Raw genomic sequence first — 20,344 nt, 5'->3', positions numbered from 1 at the left:
TCTTCTTTTTAAAAGTTACATGTTCATGACATAATCTATCCATTCTATTAATTCTTCAGTAACATGCCTTTTTCAAAGTCCATAAGGGGAAAACACTTTTTGGAACATACAGTCTCCGTTAGAGGACAAAAGGCTTAACAAAGAGCACATTAATAATATATATTGTTTAAAGCTGGCAATCTATGAGTAATGTCCATCACCAAATCCCCCACTGTCTCCTACTAACCCAGGTAAAACTCACCTACACCTCATAGGGAAAAGGCTAAATGTAATTACTACATTATCTATTTACAGTAACTTGGAAATATGGCACCAGATTTGGTTGTGAAGAAAAACACTTGTGGTTACACTTGAGAATATCTTTGAGAATAATACTTCTGTTTCTCGTATAAATGGAAGAAGTTAAAACCTTTTCATTGTTCCATTCATTCCTTTGGATGGCGATCACACACTGACAAGCCAATGTAAAGACTTTAGTGTGTTCAATGGCTTCTAGGTTGTAAATGGCATGCCACTCAAGCTTTGGGAGTGCTGTGGTGCATGACACACAGTTGAACCCAGTTCAAATTGTGTGAAGTGTTCTGTCATAGCATAGGTTCTTTTGTCATAGCACTGCTTGCTAGCAGATGCTTCAGGGCATTTCGTCCTCGGGCTGATCACCGCCTAATGCTTCAAAGAACACAGTGAGATGCAAATAATGTCAAGTGACAGTAAATCAGGATGACAATAAATAGTTTTCGAGTTGTCTCTTGGTTTTACCTACAGTATTCAAGTTTCATATAGGTTGATAAAAAGGCGCATATCCCTTATGTCCTCTGAGTGAACTTACCCCAGATTATGAACAGTCAGAAAGAACATTTTCATTCCCTCAGCAGCTCAAATCAGCATTCCTGACTTAAGTCAGACTTTTCTTATTTTCCCATCCACGCATGCGCATGCATGCACACGCTTAAGCACCTGCATATTATGCACACGTACTTGGAAAATGAAGGGATTATTTTTGACCTCCAGCAAAGGCAAATGATAAAAAGACGTAAGTTACTTCTTCCTCCTATCTCGACAGTAGTTCAATATCCATAATCGTTTCACAACAGACCTCCATCTATTGTGAACTCCTTGAAGGCACCTAGTGTCACCTAGGCAGGTTAGAACTCTCCATGATCATTTTAAGTTATGCTTTGTTACAGTAACATGGTTGCCCTTGACAAGGGTTCTTTTTATTTCTTGAAGAGTCAAGAGACTCTGAGAAGTGAATAATGTTGCAGTGTTGCAGTTTAAAGTTTTGTGCCTTTATGAATGGGGGTTCTGGGCAAGGGAAGAGCTCTTCTCCAAAGGTCAAGAGGCCCAGGACCCCCCAGGCAGAGGAGCCTCTGTCAGACGTAGGCCGACTCGCTAGACTGGGTCCTGCCCAGGTTGGGAGCTGCCGAGGGCAGGTGTGACACGTCCTTCTTGCGTACCTCACAGATGGACTTCCTGCGCGCCTGCACCCCTTGGACGGCTGTTTTTATTTTCCTCCAGCCGAGGTGGTTGAGTTCCGCGAGGTTGAGCAGCACACATATGCCGCTCACGGCGAACATGAAGACCAGGAAGACGGTCTTCTCTGTGGGCCGAGACACGTAGCACTCCACCTCCTTTACGCAGGGGTAGCGGTCGCACTCGTACATCCCCGGCACGTTGAAGCCATACAGGAAGTACTGCCCGGCCAGGAAGCCAATCTCCAGCACGTTGCGGAAGACCACCTGGATGACGTAGAAGCGCGAGATGCCTTCCTGCCGCCGCGTCTTGGCGCTCTTTGCGTTGAGTTGCGTGAGTCCTCGGGGCGCGTTCGGGATCTCCTTCACCTCCATGCAGTCGTGGTCCTCCTTGCCACTGTCGTTCTGAACCAGGATGCCGTTTATGTTACGGAGTTTGCGGGCCTGGCTTGGAGGGTGGAGGCCTTGGTTCTGCTCCATGTAAGGGTGCAGGAAGGAGTAGCTGCGATCACGTTGCTTCGCCGACTGGTGCACAGAATACGTAATGAAGCAAAGACTTGGCGTACACACCAGGATGATTTGGAACACCCAATATCGTATGTGCGATATGGGGAAGGCCTTGTCATAGCACGCCTGGTTGCACCCGGGCTGCATGGTGTTGCAGATGAACATGACCTGCTCGTCCTCGTACACCTTCTCACCCACTATTCCCACGATCAGGATGCGGAAGATCACCACCACGGTCAGCAGGATCCTGCAGGGAGATGGGAAGGGGGGGGGGGGGGGGGGTGACACAGTAGAGAGAGACCACATTTCAGTGATATGTGGATGGCTATAAGTGTACAGTGTGAGTGCTGTTCTCAGCGGAACCACTTCAAATCAATAGAAACAAAAGCGGTTCACGTATTCATCGCCCACATGTACTCCATGTGTGTTTCTGGTGTTGTACTTGAAGCGTGTGTGTGTGTGTGTGTGTGTGTGTGTGTGTGTGTGTGTGTGTGTGTGTGTGTGTGTGAGCGCGTGTGTGTGTGTGTGTGTGTGTGTGAGCGCGTGTGTGTGTGCGCGTGAATCAGTTACTGCAGTGCTAAAGAAGGGTGGAGTTGCTGCATGTGCTCAACATAGCATGCTCACATGAATTAACAACTCGTGTCATGAGATAGAAGTGATTTATCACTGCTGAGCTTGAAAGGGAATATCAAGACACATTCACACGTGTCTTGTGTGCGTGCATGCGTGCGTGCGTGCGTGCGTGCCTGCGTGCGTGCGTGCGTGCGTGCGTCGCTTTTATGCATGACTGTGTACAGGATAAAACCAATTATCATTTTCAATTATTATTTTTGCTAGCTGTAGCTGTTCCCTCGAGTCTTGAACACGTCCTATAGTACCACTGAATGCACCTTTTATTTCACTCCGTATCTTTCTTTTCCTGCAGCTTGCTCTTTGGCACTTAAGCGGGGTATAGTGGCAATGCACTATTATATGTGTCAGTGGTTAGAGGGCACAGTGTCACAGTTGCCAAGGGAGCTGTGTGTGTGTGTGTGTGTGTGTGTGTGGGGGGGGGGGGGGGGGGGGGGGGGGGGGGGGGGGGGTATAAGTGCACCAGTGGCAGTGCTTTGAGAACAGTGCCAAAAAACTGGGGAAACTGTACCCATTGGCATCAAGGTTGGCAAAATGGAGCTGTCTCTTTCCCATGGCTTATAGTACAGTACCTAATGGGAGGCTGGCTAATAGCTTATAGTACAGTACCTAATGGGAGGCTGGCTAATAGCATTCCCAAGGATGCATTAGGCCACGGACGTCCATTTGATGCAGTTTCTATCTCTGGGATCTGAATCTAGACTGAAATCTTTTGTGTTATCGGAGTTACGGACCGGTAAAAGTCCATTTGGAAACAGGGTGAACTGTATAGCCACTGGCTGCAAGATTGGCGGAGGTATCTCTTTCCCATGAGTCATATAGAGGAGGCACACTGAGTACCTAAAGGGAAGCTGGCCGATATAGCATTCCCAAAATCCCCCTGGTAGCCTTTTGCAGGAATTACAGAGGAAAGTGGTGAGATTATTCGAGCAGAACCTGCAGATCTCTCCTGACGCTGCAGTGCTGCATAGAAGCAAACAGAAAGGCTTGGTGGACTTAGAGAGACTAGAGCTGCTGCTTATACAGTGGAGACCGCTCGGAGGCTTGCTATACTGTACAATTATTTCATCATCTGGGGTCGATCCAGCAGCAGCAGCACTGCAGAGGAGGGCCCGGAGTTTTGGGCCCGGACTGTCAGCATTTTCTGATGACTCAGGGAAGCCTTGAACACAGTGGGACTCCCTCTGCTTTTTCTGCTTCATTGCGGGGAGGGAAAGGGAGAGAGAGGGGGAGGCTAGAGCATGGAGAAGCCTTTTTTCGTTTCTTTTTTTTTTACAACCCACTCACTGTCCGTGTGGGAGTTACATTGAGTGGCTTGTTATCACACTACTAAGGCCACCTGAGGCAACTGGAGGCCAGTGGAGGGACATGGATAGAATGCCCCCAGGGGAACCAGAGCAGCAGACTGGCCTGACCTCACTGACTTGGCTGGAGAGGCTGATGGGAGACGTATATACTGATGTCACTGTTTGGGCCGCTGCTCTATGAGTCATTCTCAATTATGTGTAATAATAATATTTAATAAGTCCCCCCATTTTGATATGCATTAATTAGGCCACGCGGCCCCCATTTGATACAGTTTCGCCCAAACTACAGATCTACAGATCTACAGATACATATCTACTCTGAAATCCTCAGCGTTCTTTTAACTATTTACAAATGTGTACATTCTGTAAGTTACAGACCCGTAGGGGTCCATTTGGTTCCTAACTATCAAGCCAAATTACGTCATGATGACGTTATGATGACGTCCTCCGGTGACTCCGGTGACGTTCAGAACTAGGCCAGATCACAGCCCATATGGGGATGATCTTTACGTCATTTCCAGGACATCTTCACCAGTTTAAATAATATAGCTTATTCTGGGCCAGATCTGACTAGTTATGATATGACTTAAGTTGATCTGGCCTCGATCGGACTCTCTCTGATTCATTCAGGGACGTACGTACGTCTTAGTGGGTCAAATTTATGTTGGTTGAAATCAGGTGATATTCTGAGTCAGATGATGACTAGTGTTGGTTTGACTTGATCTGGCCCCAATCGAGACGTCACTAATTCGTCCAGGTCCTGACCGTGCTTCATGCTGGGATATCTTGCGCTTTTTCTAAGCGCTTTTTACGATTTATTGCAAAGATAAGGGAGACATAACTGTATGATGCGAAAGGATGCAGAGGATCCCTGCATGCGTGTCATGTACATAAAGGATGCAGAGGATCCCTGCATGCGTGTCATGTACATTCTGAATTTAACGCTGAAAACCATTCTACGTCACTGTGGCTTTACAGGCGACATTTCTCCAGAAGCTAGATCAAGCCATACTGCCATGGTGAACTACTTGGGCGACTGTGGCTCAAGAGGTAGAGCAGGTCGTCCAATGATCCATGGGTCGGCGGTTCGAATCCCGGCTCCTCCTGTCTACATGTCGAAGTGTCCTTGGGCAAGACACTGAACCCCAAATTGCTCCCGATGTGCTGGTTGGTACCTTGCATGGCTTCCGCCGCAATTGGTGTATGAATGTGTGTGCGAATGGGTGAATGTAATGCACAATCTATGTAAAGCGCCTTGGATAAAGGCGCTATATAAATGCACCATTTACCATTTACCATTTACTTGTAGCTTCCCCGACACTGTGTCAACACCTGATGTCAACGCCTTGTCTTAATAAATGAGCCCCATGCACTGCTCTCTACCTACTCCCCCTGACCAGTTTCCACAGCAACCATCCCCATGATGAACCAGTGAGAGGTGAGGCTCAGGGAGAAAGAAACAGAGATATGGAAATGTAAACTCTATTTAAACTCTAAAGAGTGTTGCGAAATGCTGCTGGGGGAAATAAATTAAAATAGTTTGTGGATAAGGAAGAGGAGACGGTACGTACCTACGGTACGTCAGAATAGGAAATACATAAAATAAAATATCAATAATAAAATAACAGGAAGTGATGGAATAAATTCTTACAAGGGCAAAAGTGTCAGACAGACAGGGCAGAACGTGTTACCTGGGAACTGACTTAAAATAGAGCAGCATGCTGCTGCAGGACTGTTCCTGCACCACCTGCGAGTGTGTGACTGTGTATCTCTGTGAGGGAGGGAGGGAATGAACAGCACACACTGGAAGGTGTATTTCTGTGAGAGAGGGAGGAAGGGAAATGAAATGAAATGATTACTATATTTACCCAGGGTATCTGGGCTAAGCTCAAGAACTTGTTTCCAGCCAGGCCCTGCTCATAGAACATTTCATCGTAGTGGTTCAATGCCTTGTTCAAGGGCACTTCAGCGGTGGTAATTTTAACGTGTCGGACCGCTGATTCGAACTGGCAACCTTCCGGTATCAAGACCGCTCCGCTATCCGTTCGGCCACCGCTGCCACATGGGAGGCAGGGACGTGCACACGTAGACATCAGAGGTGGCTTCAGCCCCTTTTAACCGTCTGTAAAACAACTGCCCTCTCCAGGCCACGAATGTATAGCATTTACTTGTATGGTGGAAGAAATGTCTCTTTTTCCATGCCATGCCGGAAGGCAGCATTCAGGAGAATTCCTCCTGAACTTATGAACGCAGCAATTCGCGTTGAACGAATTTGTTTAGAAATCCATGTCGTTGCACCGCATCTCCACTAGCTAAAGAGTGCCGGGTTGTGCCTCGAAAATAGCAGATCTACAAGCTCACAACGCATCGCGCTGCGACGCGTTGAGAGCTTGTAGATCTGCTATTTTCGCTGTTTTTGTCCAAAAGTGCTGTCTTACGGGATTTCAGCCCCTGCTTCCCTGACACTCTGTGCACGTCCCTGGAGGGAGGCAATGAACGGCACACATACTGTAAGCCGAGAGAGAGAGAGAGAGAGAGAGAGAGAGAGAGAGAGAGAGTGCAGAGAAGGAAAGAGAGCCATGTGTATCCCTGGTGCGGGATGATGGCACTCGCCTCTGAGCATCTGTGCTTGGAGCAGCTGTGAGCTGGCAGTAAGTGTACGCTCCACTGCCTTTCTGTGTATTTGTTGTAATATATATATATATAGCCTCACCTTTGGTGTTTCATAAGTTGCATGCTTGCGAATTGTACCTATATATTATTATCACATATACTGAAAACATATACTCAACCTGCCATCCCTAAATTTGGCATTTCATTGAAAGAAATGTCCAAAATAGTGGAATTAGCTATATCAAGCCTACAACGCGTGATGTGTGTGTGTGTGAACTTGTAGACTCATGGCTAGTGCCTACCATAGTGTGTCGAAGACAAAAACAATTGCATAATAGTTACTTAACATGCTCTGGCATGCACACGCGCGCACACACACACACACACACACACACACACACACACACACACACACACACACACACACTCTGACCCGACTCTGACCCGCATGTCTACCAAGAAAGCAGCTATTCTACTCTACACATGCATGTCATACATTACTGTATGTTTGATGAGCTGAGGTGCAAAGAATGAATCTACAATACAATGCAGTTTCCACTGCCCCCTGATTCTGTTGCACACGTTTGTCTTGAGTCAACAATGATAAGAACAATCATAACATTCACCAGACGTTGGTGCCGGCCTAGCCCAAAATTTGAACTCTCGTAGATGTATATCGATTCTGACATTTTCAATCTACGAGAGTTCAAAGACTTATAGCCTTGGGTGTGTCGAGCGAAACCACCTGCCTCAAAGTAACACTGAACATGTACAAATGCAAAATCTATAAGGTGCTTTCCTGGTTGCCCCACCTGTCCCATTATTCTCCGGGAAGGTTCTGAAACCCGGAGGTCCGTAGTTTTCGATAAAAAAGTGTTTTAATCCACTCGGTCTCGGAATCTGTCATCCATCTTGGATCTGTCCTCCATTGCAACTGCGCAACAGCACCCATGGCGGCCAGGGTTGCGCAGCCAGTTGCACTCATTTGGGGAGACGAGGGCAGATCCAAGATGGATGACAGATTCCGAGACCAAGTGGATTAAAACACCTTTTTTATTGAAAACTACGGTTTCAGAACCTTCCCGGAGAATAATCGGACAGGTGGGGCAACCAGGAAAGCACCTTAGATGTTGCATTGCATGTCTTTGAACTCCTGTAGATTGAAAATGTCAGAATCGATAAATACATCTACGAGAGTTCATTTTTATATCTAAATGGTAAATGGTGCATTTATATAGCGCCTTTATCCAAGGCGCTTTACATAGATTGTGCATTACATTCACCCATTCACACACACATTCATACACCGATTGCGGCGGAAGCCATGCAAGGTACCAACCAGCACATCAGGAGCAATTTGGGGTTCAGTGTCTTGCCCAAGGACACTTCGACATGTAGACAGGAGGAGCCGGGATTCGAACCGCCAACCCATGGATCATTGGACGACCTGCTCTACCTCTTGAGCCACAATCTAAACAGGCACCTTTCTCAGCCAGACTGGTCTTACAGTGATGCGTGACAGCCATTATAACTAATAACTTCATATACCTTATACTATATATACAGTTTATATACCTTAACCACATGAAACCTATTCTGGGCATGACATAATAGGCCAACATTGGGTGAAAATAGAGTTAAAGTGGTTAAAAGTCAGTATAGTTTAGTTTTTATGATAAAAAGAGCAGACTATCAAATGACTGTCATTATTTATTGTCATAAACTGCTAGTGAGGTAACCACTGTACACATTGTTTTGTAGATTAGATAAAGACTCATTAAGTTTCCCTCTGGTCTGTTAAAGGGAAACTTCCCAACATCACATCAGAACAAATGGGATTTAGGGTCAAAATCTGTGATGCACTGCAGGCTTCATGAGCTGTGGGTGCTGCACTACTGTATATGCAGAGTTCTGCTGCAGTGGCTACTTGCTTTGTATTTCTCACTAACAAGTTCCACCATGCTGCAATATGGGGTGTTGTGGCATGCATGTTTGTGTGCGTGTGTGCATGCGTGCGTGCGTGCGTGCGTGCGTGCGTGCATGCGTGCGTGCGTGCGTGTGTGTTCTGCTGCTGTGGTTACCGGATAATCAGCAATGAACAAATTGCTGCATTAGCAGAAAGCAGCGAGAGGTCATCTGCAAACATCAGTGTTTAAATGCTGCAGAGGGGCTCATAGTCATACATTACTGCAGGTTGAGGCAGAAGAGCCCTGAGGGCTTCATCTCTCATCTGTATGGTATATAGAATATTCAATGACCACAGGAAATGACTGGAAAAGTTTTTTTCATATTGTTGCTGTCGGGCGGAAACCATGTACAGTATGTGCAAAAATGTTTCAGAAAATGGAAAATAAAATTGATCCAAGGTAGTTATTATTCAGTCAATAGTTATTTTTAAAGGTATCTTCAGTGATTTAACTTTTTTTGTGATAATCCTCCACATTATAGAGTGTGCTGACCATATAAGGAGTTCCTCCCTGTCCCCAGTTCACCCCTGAGGTCAAAAAAAGCTTAGGTTTTGTTTTTGGCTAGAGGGCCCATCCTTTCTCCAATCATGATCGAGCGGAGGCGGGCCTTGGTGTGTGTGCTGTTGGCCCACTGTACAGCGTGTGCATGTGCACATCTTCTTACCGGGGCGGACCTGGTTTTTTTCCAAAATGAAAGGAGCACTGAATGCTCCTTTAATGCTTTTAATTGAAAAGAAAACCCACAGTCAGACGTAACCACTGTCATCCTTATTTTAGGCATGTCACTATATATACGTTGTGAGCTTGAACTGTAGATCTGCTATTGTCTTTACTTTTACACTACTTTAATACGACTAAATATAATATATATCATAATATAAACAGCGGGCAAAAAATCACACTCGTGTGAAGTCAGGGTCACTCTTATCATCATACATCACATTCCGTGCTCAGCCAATCAAATCATCGCTATATGGGGTACACACATTGCTCAGCCAATCAAATCATCGCTATGGGGTACACACACACAGACACACAAAGCTGGACATAGGAGGGGCTAGCACCTCTCAAAAATACAGAGATGCAAGGTTTCTGCCCAACAATAACTATACAAAATTCAGACCACCAACATGGACTGCTACAGAAAAGCAGCAGAAGACCATTCCTTACTTCTTGATCATGAGTGGCCAGTAGATGCCCATGTCTAAGATGTCTCATTATGTATTTTTATCTCTCCACTGCCATGAGGGTGTCCTAGAAAAGCTAGGGCAGTGATTTTCAACCTTTTTCATTTCAAGGCCCCCCAGTAAGTCCCAGTCTGATCTGCATTAGGCCATGCTCCGCCATTTGATTAAAAGAAAACATTATATAACTAGAACAAGTGCTCCTCGGAGGAGGACAGGTCTCCGTCAGGTCAGGCCTCCTGGTGGCGCTATAATAGGTCAATGTGAAAAGGGTGCCATTTCTTCTTACGCCTTTGACGGCAATTGGTCAGCCTCCTGGTGGCGCTATAAAAGGCAGATGTGAAAAATGCAGGTCAAAGGTTTTTCCTTGGCCTCTAGGGAGTGTGCCAAGGGTCCAGTGAGGCACTCCAACGTTGAAGCACTGGGCCCTAGTGGTAAGAGGAAGGACTGCAGGCAGACCCGTGGATTCATGACGAGGAAACCCCGTGCAGCTGGGCTTTAACATTTAGCGCTCGGTTGCACTTCCGCATTTGCCAACCAAAATTTGGTTGGCTTTGCACCAGTTCAGTCTCTAGAGTGTGCATGCAAAGTTTCACGCAGATAGGTGCAGTTATAGGTAAAATGCGAATCACCATCAGGCTGATTTGAACATTTTCAAGTGGTATTTCGGCCTATAGTGGGAATGTGCGTGCAAAATGTCATGTAAATTGTACGCTGCGTTCATTATTTAGGGCATGTTCAAAACGGACCGATCCTGCAAACTTTGGAAGCCAATCGGGATGGAATATGGAAAATCGAATCGTGATGTACTGTATGGATAAAAATCTGTAGGAGTAAAAAAAAAAGTTATACAAAAAAACGTACTCCTGGTGGCGCTGTAACAGGCCGTTCTGGAGAATTTGGGGCAGAGGTTTGGAATTGGCATCCAGGGAGTGTGTGTGCACAGTTTCGTAGCGACCGGGCCAACAGTGCTGGAGATTAGCTGTTAATTGACAGACAGGCGGGCGGACGGACGGACGGGGGCAAAAACATATTCTCCGCCATGCTATCGCCTGGTGGAGACAATAATCTCTGGGACCCTAATCTACACTGTAAAATCCTCTGTTGTTTATTTAACTCGGAGTGTACTCTCAGAGTTAAGGCCCCTAATGGTCCATTTGGACGCTTGGTGGTCCCCGGATGGACCTGACAGTGAGAATCAGTGAGCTATTAATTAACGGGGACATTCTGCTCCCCTATTGGCTGTTCAACCAAAGTGATACCGTAGTTATTCATTTCTTGACTTTATAGGTCATATCTATCTAATAATTTAGCGGACGCTCGCCCGCTGTTTAAATCACTCGGTCGCTGTCTGTCAGTCAGAGTAGTTCCTTAGCATAGAGCAAGACAGATGCTCGCTTTCTGCGCCATCTCACAACGCCACGACGCACGGACCGCCTCACGGAACCTAGCGCCGCACAGCCCTGTCCTCCAACCTCAATCGGCCCGCATTACACACGCCAAACATTCTAACATTCATCTTAATTAAATGAATTAAAACATCTCCCCGCAAATCACGTGTCACCAGTGAAATGCATGTTGGGACGGACACAGATTAATACTGGGACACGCAACAGACCCACATGCCCACACTGAACATAATTTGCTGTTCATATATTCAGAACGGGTAAGGACTATATAAGTACATATAAAAGTAACATAACCAAACAGTGACAAAATTTGAACACTAGATAATTGTTTGCGTTTAGCATTCAGTATACAAAATTATGTTCTGCTGTGTACCAACTGGGACTCGCTTTCCTGCAGGTAACCAAAAGGCGTCAACAATTACATTTGTTGCGGACCACATCCATCTGAGTTATAATATACAGTAAGCCACATCAAACCTATACTTGACATAATGTAGTGGAATGATGAGTGAGAGAGCTAACAAAGCCCATTCTGGGCGGGAACCCCTTTTGGTGTTTTAAGGATTGTTATACTTTAGCTATTGAAAAATAGAAGATGTAGATCTGCTATTTTTGAAAAATCTTTTTTAACTCAAATCTTTGCTTCTGGGGGGGTCCCTGGAACAACATATTTTCAGATGTGGGTCGGCGGCCAATTACATATCATTTTTGGGGTCCTTGACATGAAATATTGAACACCACATAAAAACATAGGTATTTCAGAAAAGACGTTTTTTAAATTTTAACGTCAGGCCTAAATGGCATGTGAGCTACACTATTATACAGCTCACATGGAGCTAGACTGAAACTCTTGGCCTAGTCAGTGTACTCTCTGTCTACCTCATCTTTTGCCAAATTAGTTATGTGGCTCATTAGGTAGCTAATGTCGCATGCGTTTTTCTAAATACGTGGGTTTCAGTCCATGGCCATGGCAGCTTTTAAATCGATTTGTATGTAAGGTCCACTGCATTACCTGAACAGTCTAACAAAGCATTAAAAAATTGGCTTGACCATTTGAAGTACGTTACACCTACGCTGACACATGATTGCTGGCATGAAAGTATATTACTTATCAAATTATTAGTGACTGTGAAACACAGGGATTTCATTGGCTGGGTTGTTTCAATGTTGAGCAATGAACAAATCAACCGGCAACCATTTTTAATAATACATGAGTGTGTGCTGTAGGTTGCATGGCAGAAAGTTGACAGTAACACAAGATATGAAAGCCCAGTAGAGCTTGTTGTGAACTTGATGTTCCCGCTCAAGGCTCAGATCATGATTGAATGATGACTGACATGACTGACTCAAATGGGGTGCTATAACATGTAGGGCAGTGATTCCCAACCTGTGGGCCGGGGCCCACTGGTGGCCCATGAGGATATTGCAAGTAGGCCCCCAAAGAATTGGAAAACACCTAAGATTTTAATGATAATATAACATTATATTTAAAAAAAAAGTATGTTAAAAGAAATCCGATACCAATAAATAGGAACTTAAAATATACTACATTACAATGATCCAAGCTGGAATACAATCGATTGTTTGATTGTTTGTTAAAATAAACATGCTCTGAAAATGCACATGTCCCACCCATATGATGTGTGGGGCCGCCCATATGATGTGTGGGCCCACCCATATGATGGGTGGGCCGCCCATATGATGTGTGGCCCCACCCATATGATGGGTGGGCCACCCATATGATGTGTGGGCCCACCCATATGATGTGTGGGCCACCCATATGATGTGTGGGCCCACCCATATGATGTGTGGGCCCACCCATATGATGTGTGGGCCGCAAACCCTTCTCTTTCTTTAGCCGGGAAAGGTTTTGAACCACTGATGCAAAGTCAGCTCGGATCGCTCTTAACATGTTTACAGTGACATGATATTGATGATAATATGACTATGAGTTAAAATGCAGAATGGCAGCTTTAGTGCGAGGTTATTTTCTGCAAATGATGTCTAACTAATTGATTGGTCGACATCTGTTTGACCTGTCTGGCTGGACATGCATGCAGGTCACGGCTTTGCCTGGCACACGCATGCACACACACACACACACACACACACACACACACACACACACACACACACACACACACACACACACACACACACACACACACACACACACACACACACACACACACACACACACACACACGTGCTCCATTCAGCAGCTGCTGCTGTGCTATGAGTCTCTAGGGACAACAATGCCCCTAAGCATAGCAGTACAGTAGGTGCAAAATAAAACACACACGCTGACACATTCTCACAAACACAATCTACATACTGTGAAGAACTAAAAAGCATTGCATGGATGCACCTGGGACGCATCCTCAGTGATGTATCCCAAGGTCCTCGGGGTTTCGGGTCTCACAACACATCATACCCCTCACTCGGGTGACCCAGCCGGGGTGATCAAGTCCCGACTTACGACCCAGTAGCTACCCTCGATCAGTCCCATTAAGGAAAAACCAGGGACACACAATCCGCTGCTGCAGAACTATCTGCCGGTACTAGGCGGGCCAACCGGTACTGGACGGGTACCGGGCCGGCCGGGCCGTGGAGGGACTAGTCACTGTGGGTTGACTCCTGGCCGGGCACCTCCTACGCCTCACTAGGTCCACTCCTGCTCTCACCAGGTGCAGCCAGGACCTGTGTTGCACCAGTTTCCCAGCAATAGACACTTCATTTGGCACCTTTTATGTGATCAGAGCATGACATTTTTTGAAGGTTTGTTTCGCTACAGTTGAAGTGCCAAAAATTGTATATAAATGTACAGTACTAGAATTACGCGGGCCTTCGGCCCGCTCATCCTAGCGCCATGCGATGCGTCGCAAATGGGAAGAAGGCAATGGCAACACATGATGTTTTCATTTATGCATTTGCTTGGAAAGCGCAAAGTTGCCAAGCTGGCTGAGTGGCCCTGTTTGGTTTTGTGTATTTGCGTATGAAAGCGAGCATGGCAAGGCGCAGGAACAGTATACTGTACTGTACTGTAAGTCTTTGTACTGTACTGTACTCATGTGTACTCTACTGTACTGTTCTCTGTACTGTTATTAGTGTTGTGTTTTTATTATTATTATTACATGGATTACTATTCTGATGTGAGCTTTTTTTCTGTACTGTACTGTACTCATGTGTACTGTACTGTTCTCTGTACTGTTGATATTATTGTTGTTATTAGTGTAGTGTTCTTATTTGGTATTATTATTATTATTGTTATTAGCGTTTTGTGGCGTGTGTGTGTGTGTGTGTGTGCGTGCCATTTCAGCTGCATCGCGAGGCGATCCAAAATCCTACGCACACACCACACACACACACACACACACACACACACACACACACACACACACGTGTCTGCAGTGACACTGCGTTGTACACAGCTGTTTTGTGTTGCAGCGCGTTGTTGCAGCGCGCGCGCGTGTGCGTGTAGTGTTGGTGTTGTTGTTCTTATCCATAATATGGTGAAAAATGTATTAATTGATATATCGATCCAAATTAGCACAAATTCAATCTAATCGAATCCATGGCTTTAAAATTGGATGTCAAATTGCTATCAATAGCTTGAATGGAACCTTCTTCACAACAGCTTGACTTTCCAACATACGTAAGACCACCAAGATTTGAATTATCTAAAGTTCTTTCTACAGTGTGATTTAACCATAAATCCTCCCACTGTTCTGGGAGGGAACATTGAACAAAAATAGCAGATCTACATATTGTGTCACGTTTAGAGTGAAATCAGTATAGAGCTCTGGGGGACTTTACACACAGTATGTAGACATTCTTTATACCGCAACTAAGCATTATCAGCAAAAGTCAGGTCTCACCACCTAGACACAGGATCATGTCTCATCTAGACACAGGATCACATGTCTCACCTAGACACAGGATCACATTCGGACCTGATTCTATTCATCTCCTGAGCAAGTAGACAGGCTCTATAGCGCAATGGTAAAAAATGTCCACACAATTTGTGGTAGAAGAGGAAAGTTACATAGTGCAGCTTTAAGATTCTTTAACCTCATGCCATCTGGACAAAGATACAGAACCTTGCCATGGAAAAAGGTCCGTTTTAGTAGGAGTTTTGTTCCCTCAGCCATCGCGGCATTAAACAAACTGCCCCGCCAATAGGATGGTTCTGTATACTACTGGGGACCTCGTGTTTTTGTATTGTCTTGGTGTTGTGCTCTGTGTTGTTTGTGATGTGGGTGTTTGAATAGACTGTGAAGACGAATATCCTTCGGGACAATAAAGATTATTATTATTATTAAGATTGGATCTTTGAAATACATTATGAAATAATCAGTTCCAATTAGTCTCAAACCAGGAACTTTCGGGAAGGGCGTTCTCCGCGATTGTCTGTAGTGTGAGGCGCCGCACAGAAATAATAGAGGATAATTAATATGCAGTGGAAATTTGAAGACTTTTTAAAAGTATTATAAATCAAGACATGGGAAAAGAAGGATGTTACTGGACAGGGACGTGCAGAGAGTGTTAGAGAGGCAGGGGCTGACATCCCGTAAGAGGGCACTTTTAGACAAAAATAGCGAAAAAGCAGATCTACAAGCTCACAACGCGTCACGCTGTGACGCGTTGAGAGCTTGCAGATCAGCTATTTTCGGGGCGCAACCCAGCACTCTTTAGCTAGTGGAGATGTGGTGTAACGACATGGATTTCGAAAACAAATCTGTTCAACGCAAAATGGTGCGTTCCAAGTTCAGGAGACTTCGGAAAAAAGCTATTCTCCTGAATGCTGCATGGAAAGGGGAGGAAGGCATTTGCATTTTTTCCACTATAGGCAAGTAAATGCTGCATTCGTGGTCTGGAGAGGGCAGTTGTTTTACAGACGGGTAAAAGGGCAGGGGCTGAAGCCCCCTTTTGATGTCTATGTGTACACCTCCCTGTTACTGGAGACTGGAGAGGAGGGCACTTCATGAAGAGATGTGTGTGTTTTTTCACTTTTGAACGGAAGACAGAGTGACTCATCTTGTTCTGACTTGAGTAGGAAGGTAATTGGTCCATGGGAGGGAGAGAAGTTAAATCATTGATTGCATTACAGCTAGGCCCACAGATCATCTGTTGATGACACGATTGATGCACCTTCTTTGTACAGGTAAAGTGTAACGTTTTTGAAATAACACTTTTAAAGGGCCTCACTCAAGTTCAAGTGAAACCTTCTTTCCCAAATGAATGATTGTACCAAATGAAAGCTGAAATCAGCTTTTGTTAGCTAAATGTCTGCTCCAGCAGTTCAGTCAATAGCATTCAACAGCATTCGACATCAGATTGCTGTGCAAACAAACTAACAACTGGGAAAAAAAGGTATAACGTCAGGAAAATCTTAGCTCCTGGTGACAGGGAGGTAAATAATTAATTCTGTCAACCGATGCTGAATCAATGTGGTAGTAGGCTATAGGATGTTTGATAATATGTGGTTCATATTCTGACAGGCACTATGAAAGAGACTGTGATTTCACACTTGTAAGTTCCTCTGGATATGAGTATGTAAATTCACTAAATTATAAGCACACACACACACACACACACACACACACACACACACACACACACACACACACACACACACACTCACACACACATACACACTTGGTGTGCCGAATAGGAAGGGGGGAAAAGAAAAAGAAATCACACCTGTGTGAACTGAGCGGTGCAACTATACATTTATTGTTAGTTATTGTACTGTACTGTGCTCTATATTGTAGTGTACTGCATGTGCTCTGTACTGTACTTTGATTATTTTTGGAAAAAAATCTTTGAGGAATGACAGAGTTACCGTGTGGGGGTCCCAGGGAGGTTCCCGGAACATCCAGACCCACAGGAACGCACACAGGGGGCTGGCCCAGTTCCGGCGAGCCTTCCTGCGTCCGAAACGGTCGAGAAATGACAGAGTTACCACGTGGGGGTCCCTGGGGGGTCCCCGGAACATCCCGACCCCCAGGAACATGCCCAGGGGGGCCGGCCCTGTTCTGGCAGGCCTTCCCGCGTCGCGCCGGAAAAACGGGCGCCCCCCGTTCCGTTTTTCTCACTTGTACTGGTTACTGGGCTACTGTAACATACCGCTCATACAAACTAGTGCTGCATACATGCGTGTGCTTTCTCTCTCTCTCTCACACACACACACACACACACACACAGACACACACACACACACACACACACACACACACACACACACACACACACACAGGCACACACACAAATCCTACACATGTTTATTGGGCATACTTCAAGCATAAAGGACAATTCCTATTGACATAAGGGACAATTCCCCCATATTAGATTATTATTTGGAGTAAAAGGTTGTCCTTGTGAATTAATGTCTTTGTCATGAATATTACGCTGTGTTTTAGAATTCCACCAGAAATAGAAGCTTTAGCAATAGACTTTTAATAATACTTTCAATCTTTCTCACACTTATGCCAGTGTGCCAGTGATGGCACCCGTGCCTAAGGTTGCCTATACCCCTGTTCTAGACTACATACCATGTGCTAACTACTTAAAATGTACAAGTAGCTACAGTACCAATTAAGATTTGCCAGAGCTACTTTCTTAGATTGGATCAATTTGACATTGTTTATGAATGATTTAGTGTTTGTGTCTCCGTCCATTACTAAGCTGGGCGTTTGTTTGAGAGAGAACTCAGTCCATTTTGGATCCATGCCATATAGTAGGCTACTGTACTGTAGTGTGGAGTGCTGCTGCATCACCTGAAATGTCCCCTGCATGCTTTAAAAGGAAACGTAAATTAATTTGCAACGTATCCTGTTACAACTGGGTTGGCTGTCAAGTGTGTGCAAACCTAAAGCAGCAAGGGTTCCTCCCTGTCAATCATGAAGGTTACTTGCATCAGCTACAGGAAATCGATGACGTGTGTGTGTGCGTGTGCGTGCGTGCGTGCGTGCGTGCGTGCGTGCATGCGTGGGTGCGTGCGTGCGTGCATGCGTGCGTGCGTGCATGCGTGCATACTGTATGTGTGTCTGAGTGTGTGTCTGTGTGCGTGCATGCATGTGCATTTGCATGTATGAGCGTGTGTGTGTGTGCACTACACTATGTGCATGTGTATATAGACGCATGACCTAGTAGTGTGTTGTTTCCTCTGCAGAAGTGTTAGTTAGCAGCTCCAGCTGCTATAGCTATGACACAGATCCTACCGTGATTACGGTGGGTATAACCTCTGCTCGCTGTGCAGAGACGCTAGGGTTCCCTTAACTACGTGAACCCTAGCGTCCTAGCGAGGGGCAAACATTCAGCGGACATAGCCGATCTACAAGCCCATGACGCGTCGCAACGTGTCATGACATGAGCTTGAAGATCTGCTATACTCTAAAGGGGTAAAAAAGGAGGGGGCCTAGTGCAGACCCCTGGGGGACTCCGGCCAATGAAGTATTAATTTCCTCAGTGTCTCTTTTTTTTTTTTTTATCTCATCATCATTTTCGTCATCCTGTCTCCATCCCTCTCTCCGATTTGTATTATTTCATCTTTACCAGATCACTCTAGTCTGCCATTATCTCCCCCCTTTTTCCTTTTCTCTTTTTTCCTCGCTCTACTTGTCTCTGGCACTGACCTCACTACAGCATTGCAGTGTAGAAAATGATGCATCAACACACTTCCTTCCCTTCTTCCCTTTCTACCTGCAACGTCTGTAACACTGACTTAATACAGGATTGCAGGGTTCTGTCATGGTAGAGTGCAGGAACATTTCGTATAGGAGACCACAGATATGTGTGTGTGTTTGCACAGAGACAGACCCACACACATCTAGATAACATTAATTGTCACATGCAAATAATATGATTGCTTGTGAGTTGTGAGGAGCATTATACTTCTCTTTGGTAAACATTGTTTTATATAGGTGATAAAGAATAAATTCCTGATTATTTAAAATAACCTGGACCATTGTGGGTGTCCGAGACCTGCTCTCATAACAGCTGCTCCATCACAGTTGGCTTCTATTGTGGCTATTATGGGTGAAGAAATGGTATCATATCATTTATAAAAGGAACGGAACATCTTGCATAGAAAACTGACTTAATTCACCAAATGGTCACCTAGACTATCAGGACTATCAGTGTTTTGCCAAAACTTTGAGATTTTCTTCATAAAAACATTAAAGGAATCATATCAAACCAGACTCTTTCATTCTGGAAAATGATGATGATGTTGTACACACATTTTCTTTGTTAGAGTAGACACTCAGACACGCTCAGACTGTAAAAACAACATTTACAGGTCAAATGTTACATCCTCAGAGTTAAATTAACAAATAGTAGCCATCTAATGAACAGGTAATGGGAATCTAATCTCCACCACTGTTGGCGGGTCTTGAGGTATTGTAATTGCTGACTCAATCGCACACATTATGGTTCTGTGATACTGTGCAAAGGCTCATTTTAAAAGTAAGACCAAAATCCAAGTTAATGTGGCTAAAACTGAAATTACTGAACCCTACCATGGTCACATTTTCAGGAGTATTAGATGAAAATAATAATGTATGTATTGTTGTACTTTGTCCCTTCTAATGTCAGCACTAAGCTACGTCTCATCTCCATAGACAATAATCGTTCTCTAAATGCTTTGCTTTTTAGAGACTGAAGACAATGTCCCAGCTTTTATTTGGAAAACTGGGTGAAAAAAACAACTGCATTGCAGAACCAATGCAGTTTATAAGAATAGCATTGTTAACTTTTGTTAACGCAGGTATAGTTGCTAGAATGCTGTTCTAACAACTACCTGGCATTTAGAAGTCACCAGACATAACGCTAGGCAACTCCAGGCGATCATCTACCAGACCATGAGGATTACATAAAGGGGCAGATCGACATTCATTATTAATTGAACTAGCACTTTGATTATATCTCTGCCTAGTCTCACGTTGCCAGACGATCAGAGATCTCAGTGTCTGTCTACCGAATCACCGATCTATCTTTGGATTTTGGATTTCTTTTTTGGATTTGTTCTGCAATTTTTATTTTTATTTTGTTTACTTTCTAATTGTTTCCACACAGTTTTTAGTAATGGAAGCTGGGAGATTGTCCTCAGTATCTATTGAGCGACTTGTGATTCTAATCTTGTGTTGGGGCAAACGTACTTTGCAATTGCTTTGAATTGTCTAGTTTCTTTGCATTACTTTCATAGACTTACTGATAGCTGGTTGCTGCACTTGTCAATGTGGACAGACATGG

General features: G+C 44.7%; 1 protein-coding gene across 1 annotated transcript in view; it reads right to left on the bottom strand.

Annotated features, from left to right (window-relative positions):
* Nucleotides 1–1,373: 1,373 nt before the first annotated feature.
* LOC306927837 (gap junction delta-2 protein-like) overlaps nt 1,374–20,344 on the bottom strand; it is a gene marked incomplete at both ends in the record, with an annotated part of 21,786 nt that continues 2,815 nt past the window's right edge. The window contains one exon of the mRNA XM_079507700.1: nt 1,374–2,226. Coding sequence (XP_079363826.1) covers nt 1,374–2,226 — 853 coding nt within the window. The remainder of the gene's footprint in view (nt 2,227–20,344) is intronic.

Source organism: Electrona antarctica (assembly GCF_951216825.1).
Source record: "Electrona antarctica genome assembly, chromosome: 8".
NCBI classification, from domain to species: domain Eukaryota; kingdom Metazoa; phylum Chordata; class Actinopteri; order Myctophiformes; family Myctophidae; genus Electrona; species Electrona antarctica.
The sequence above is the reverse complement of the archived record's forward strand: the minus strand, read 5'-3'. Positions and strand labels throughout refer to the sequence as shown.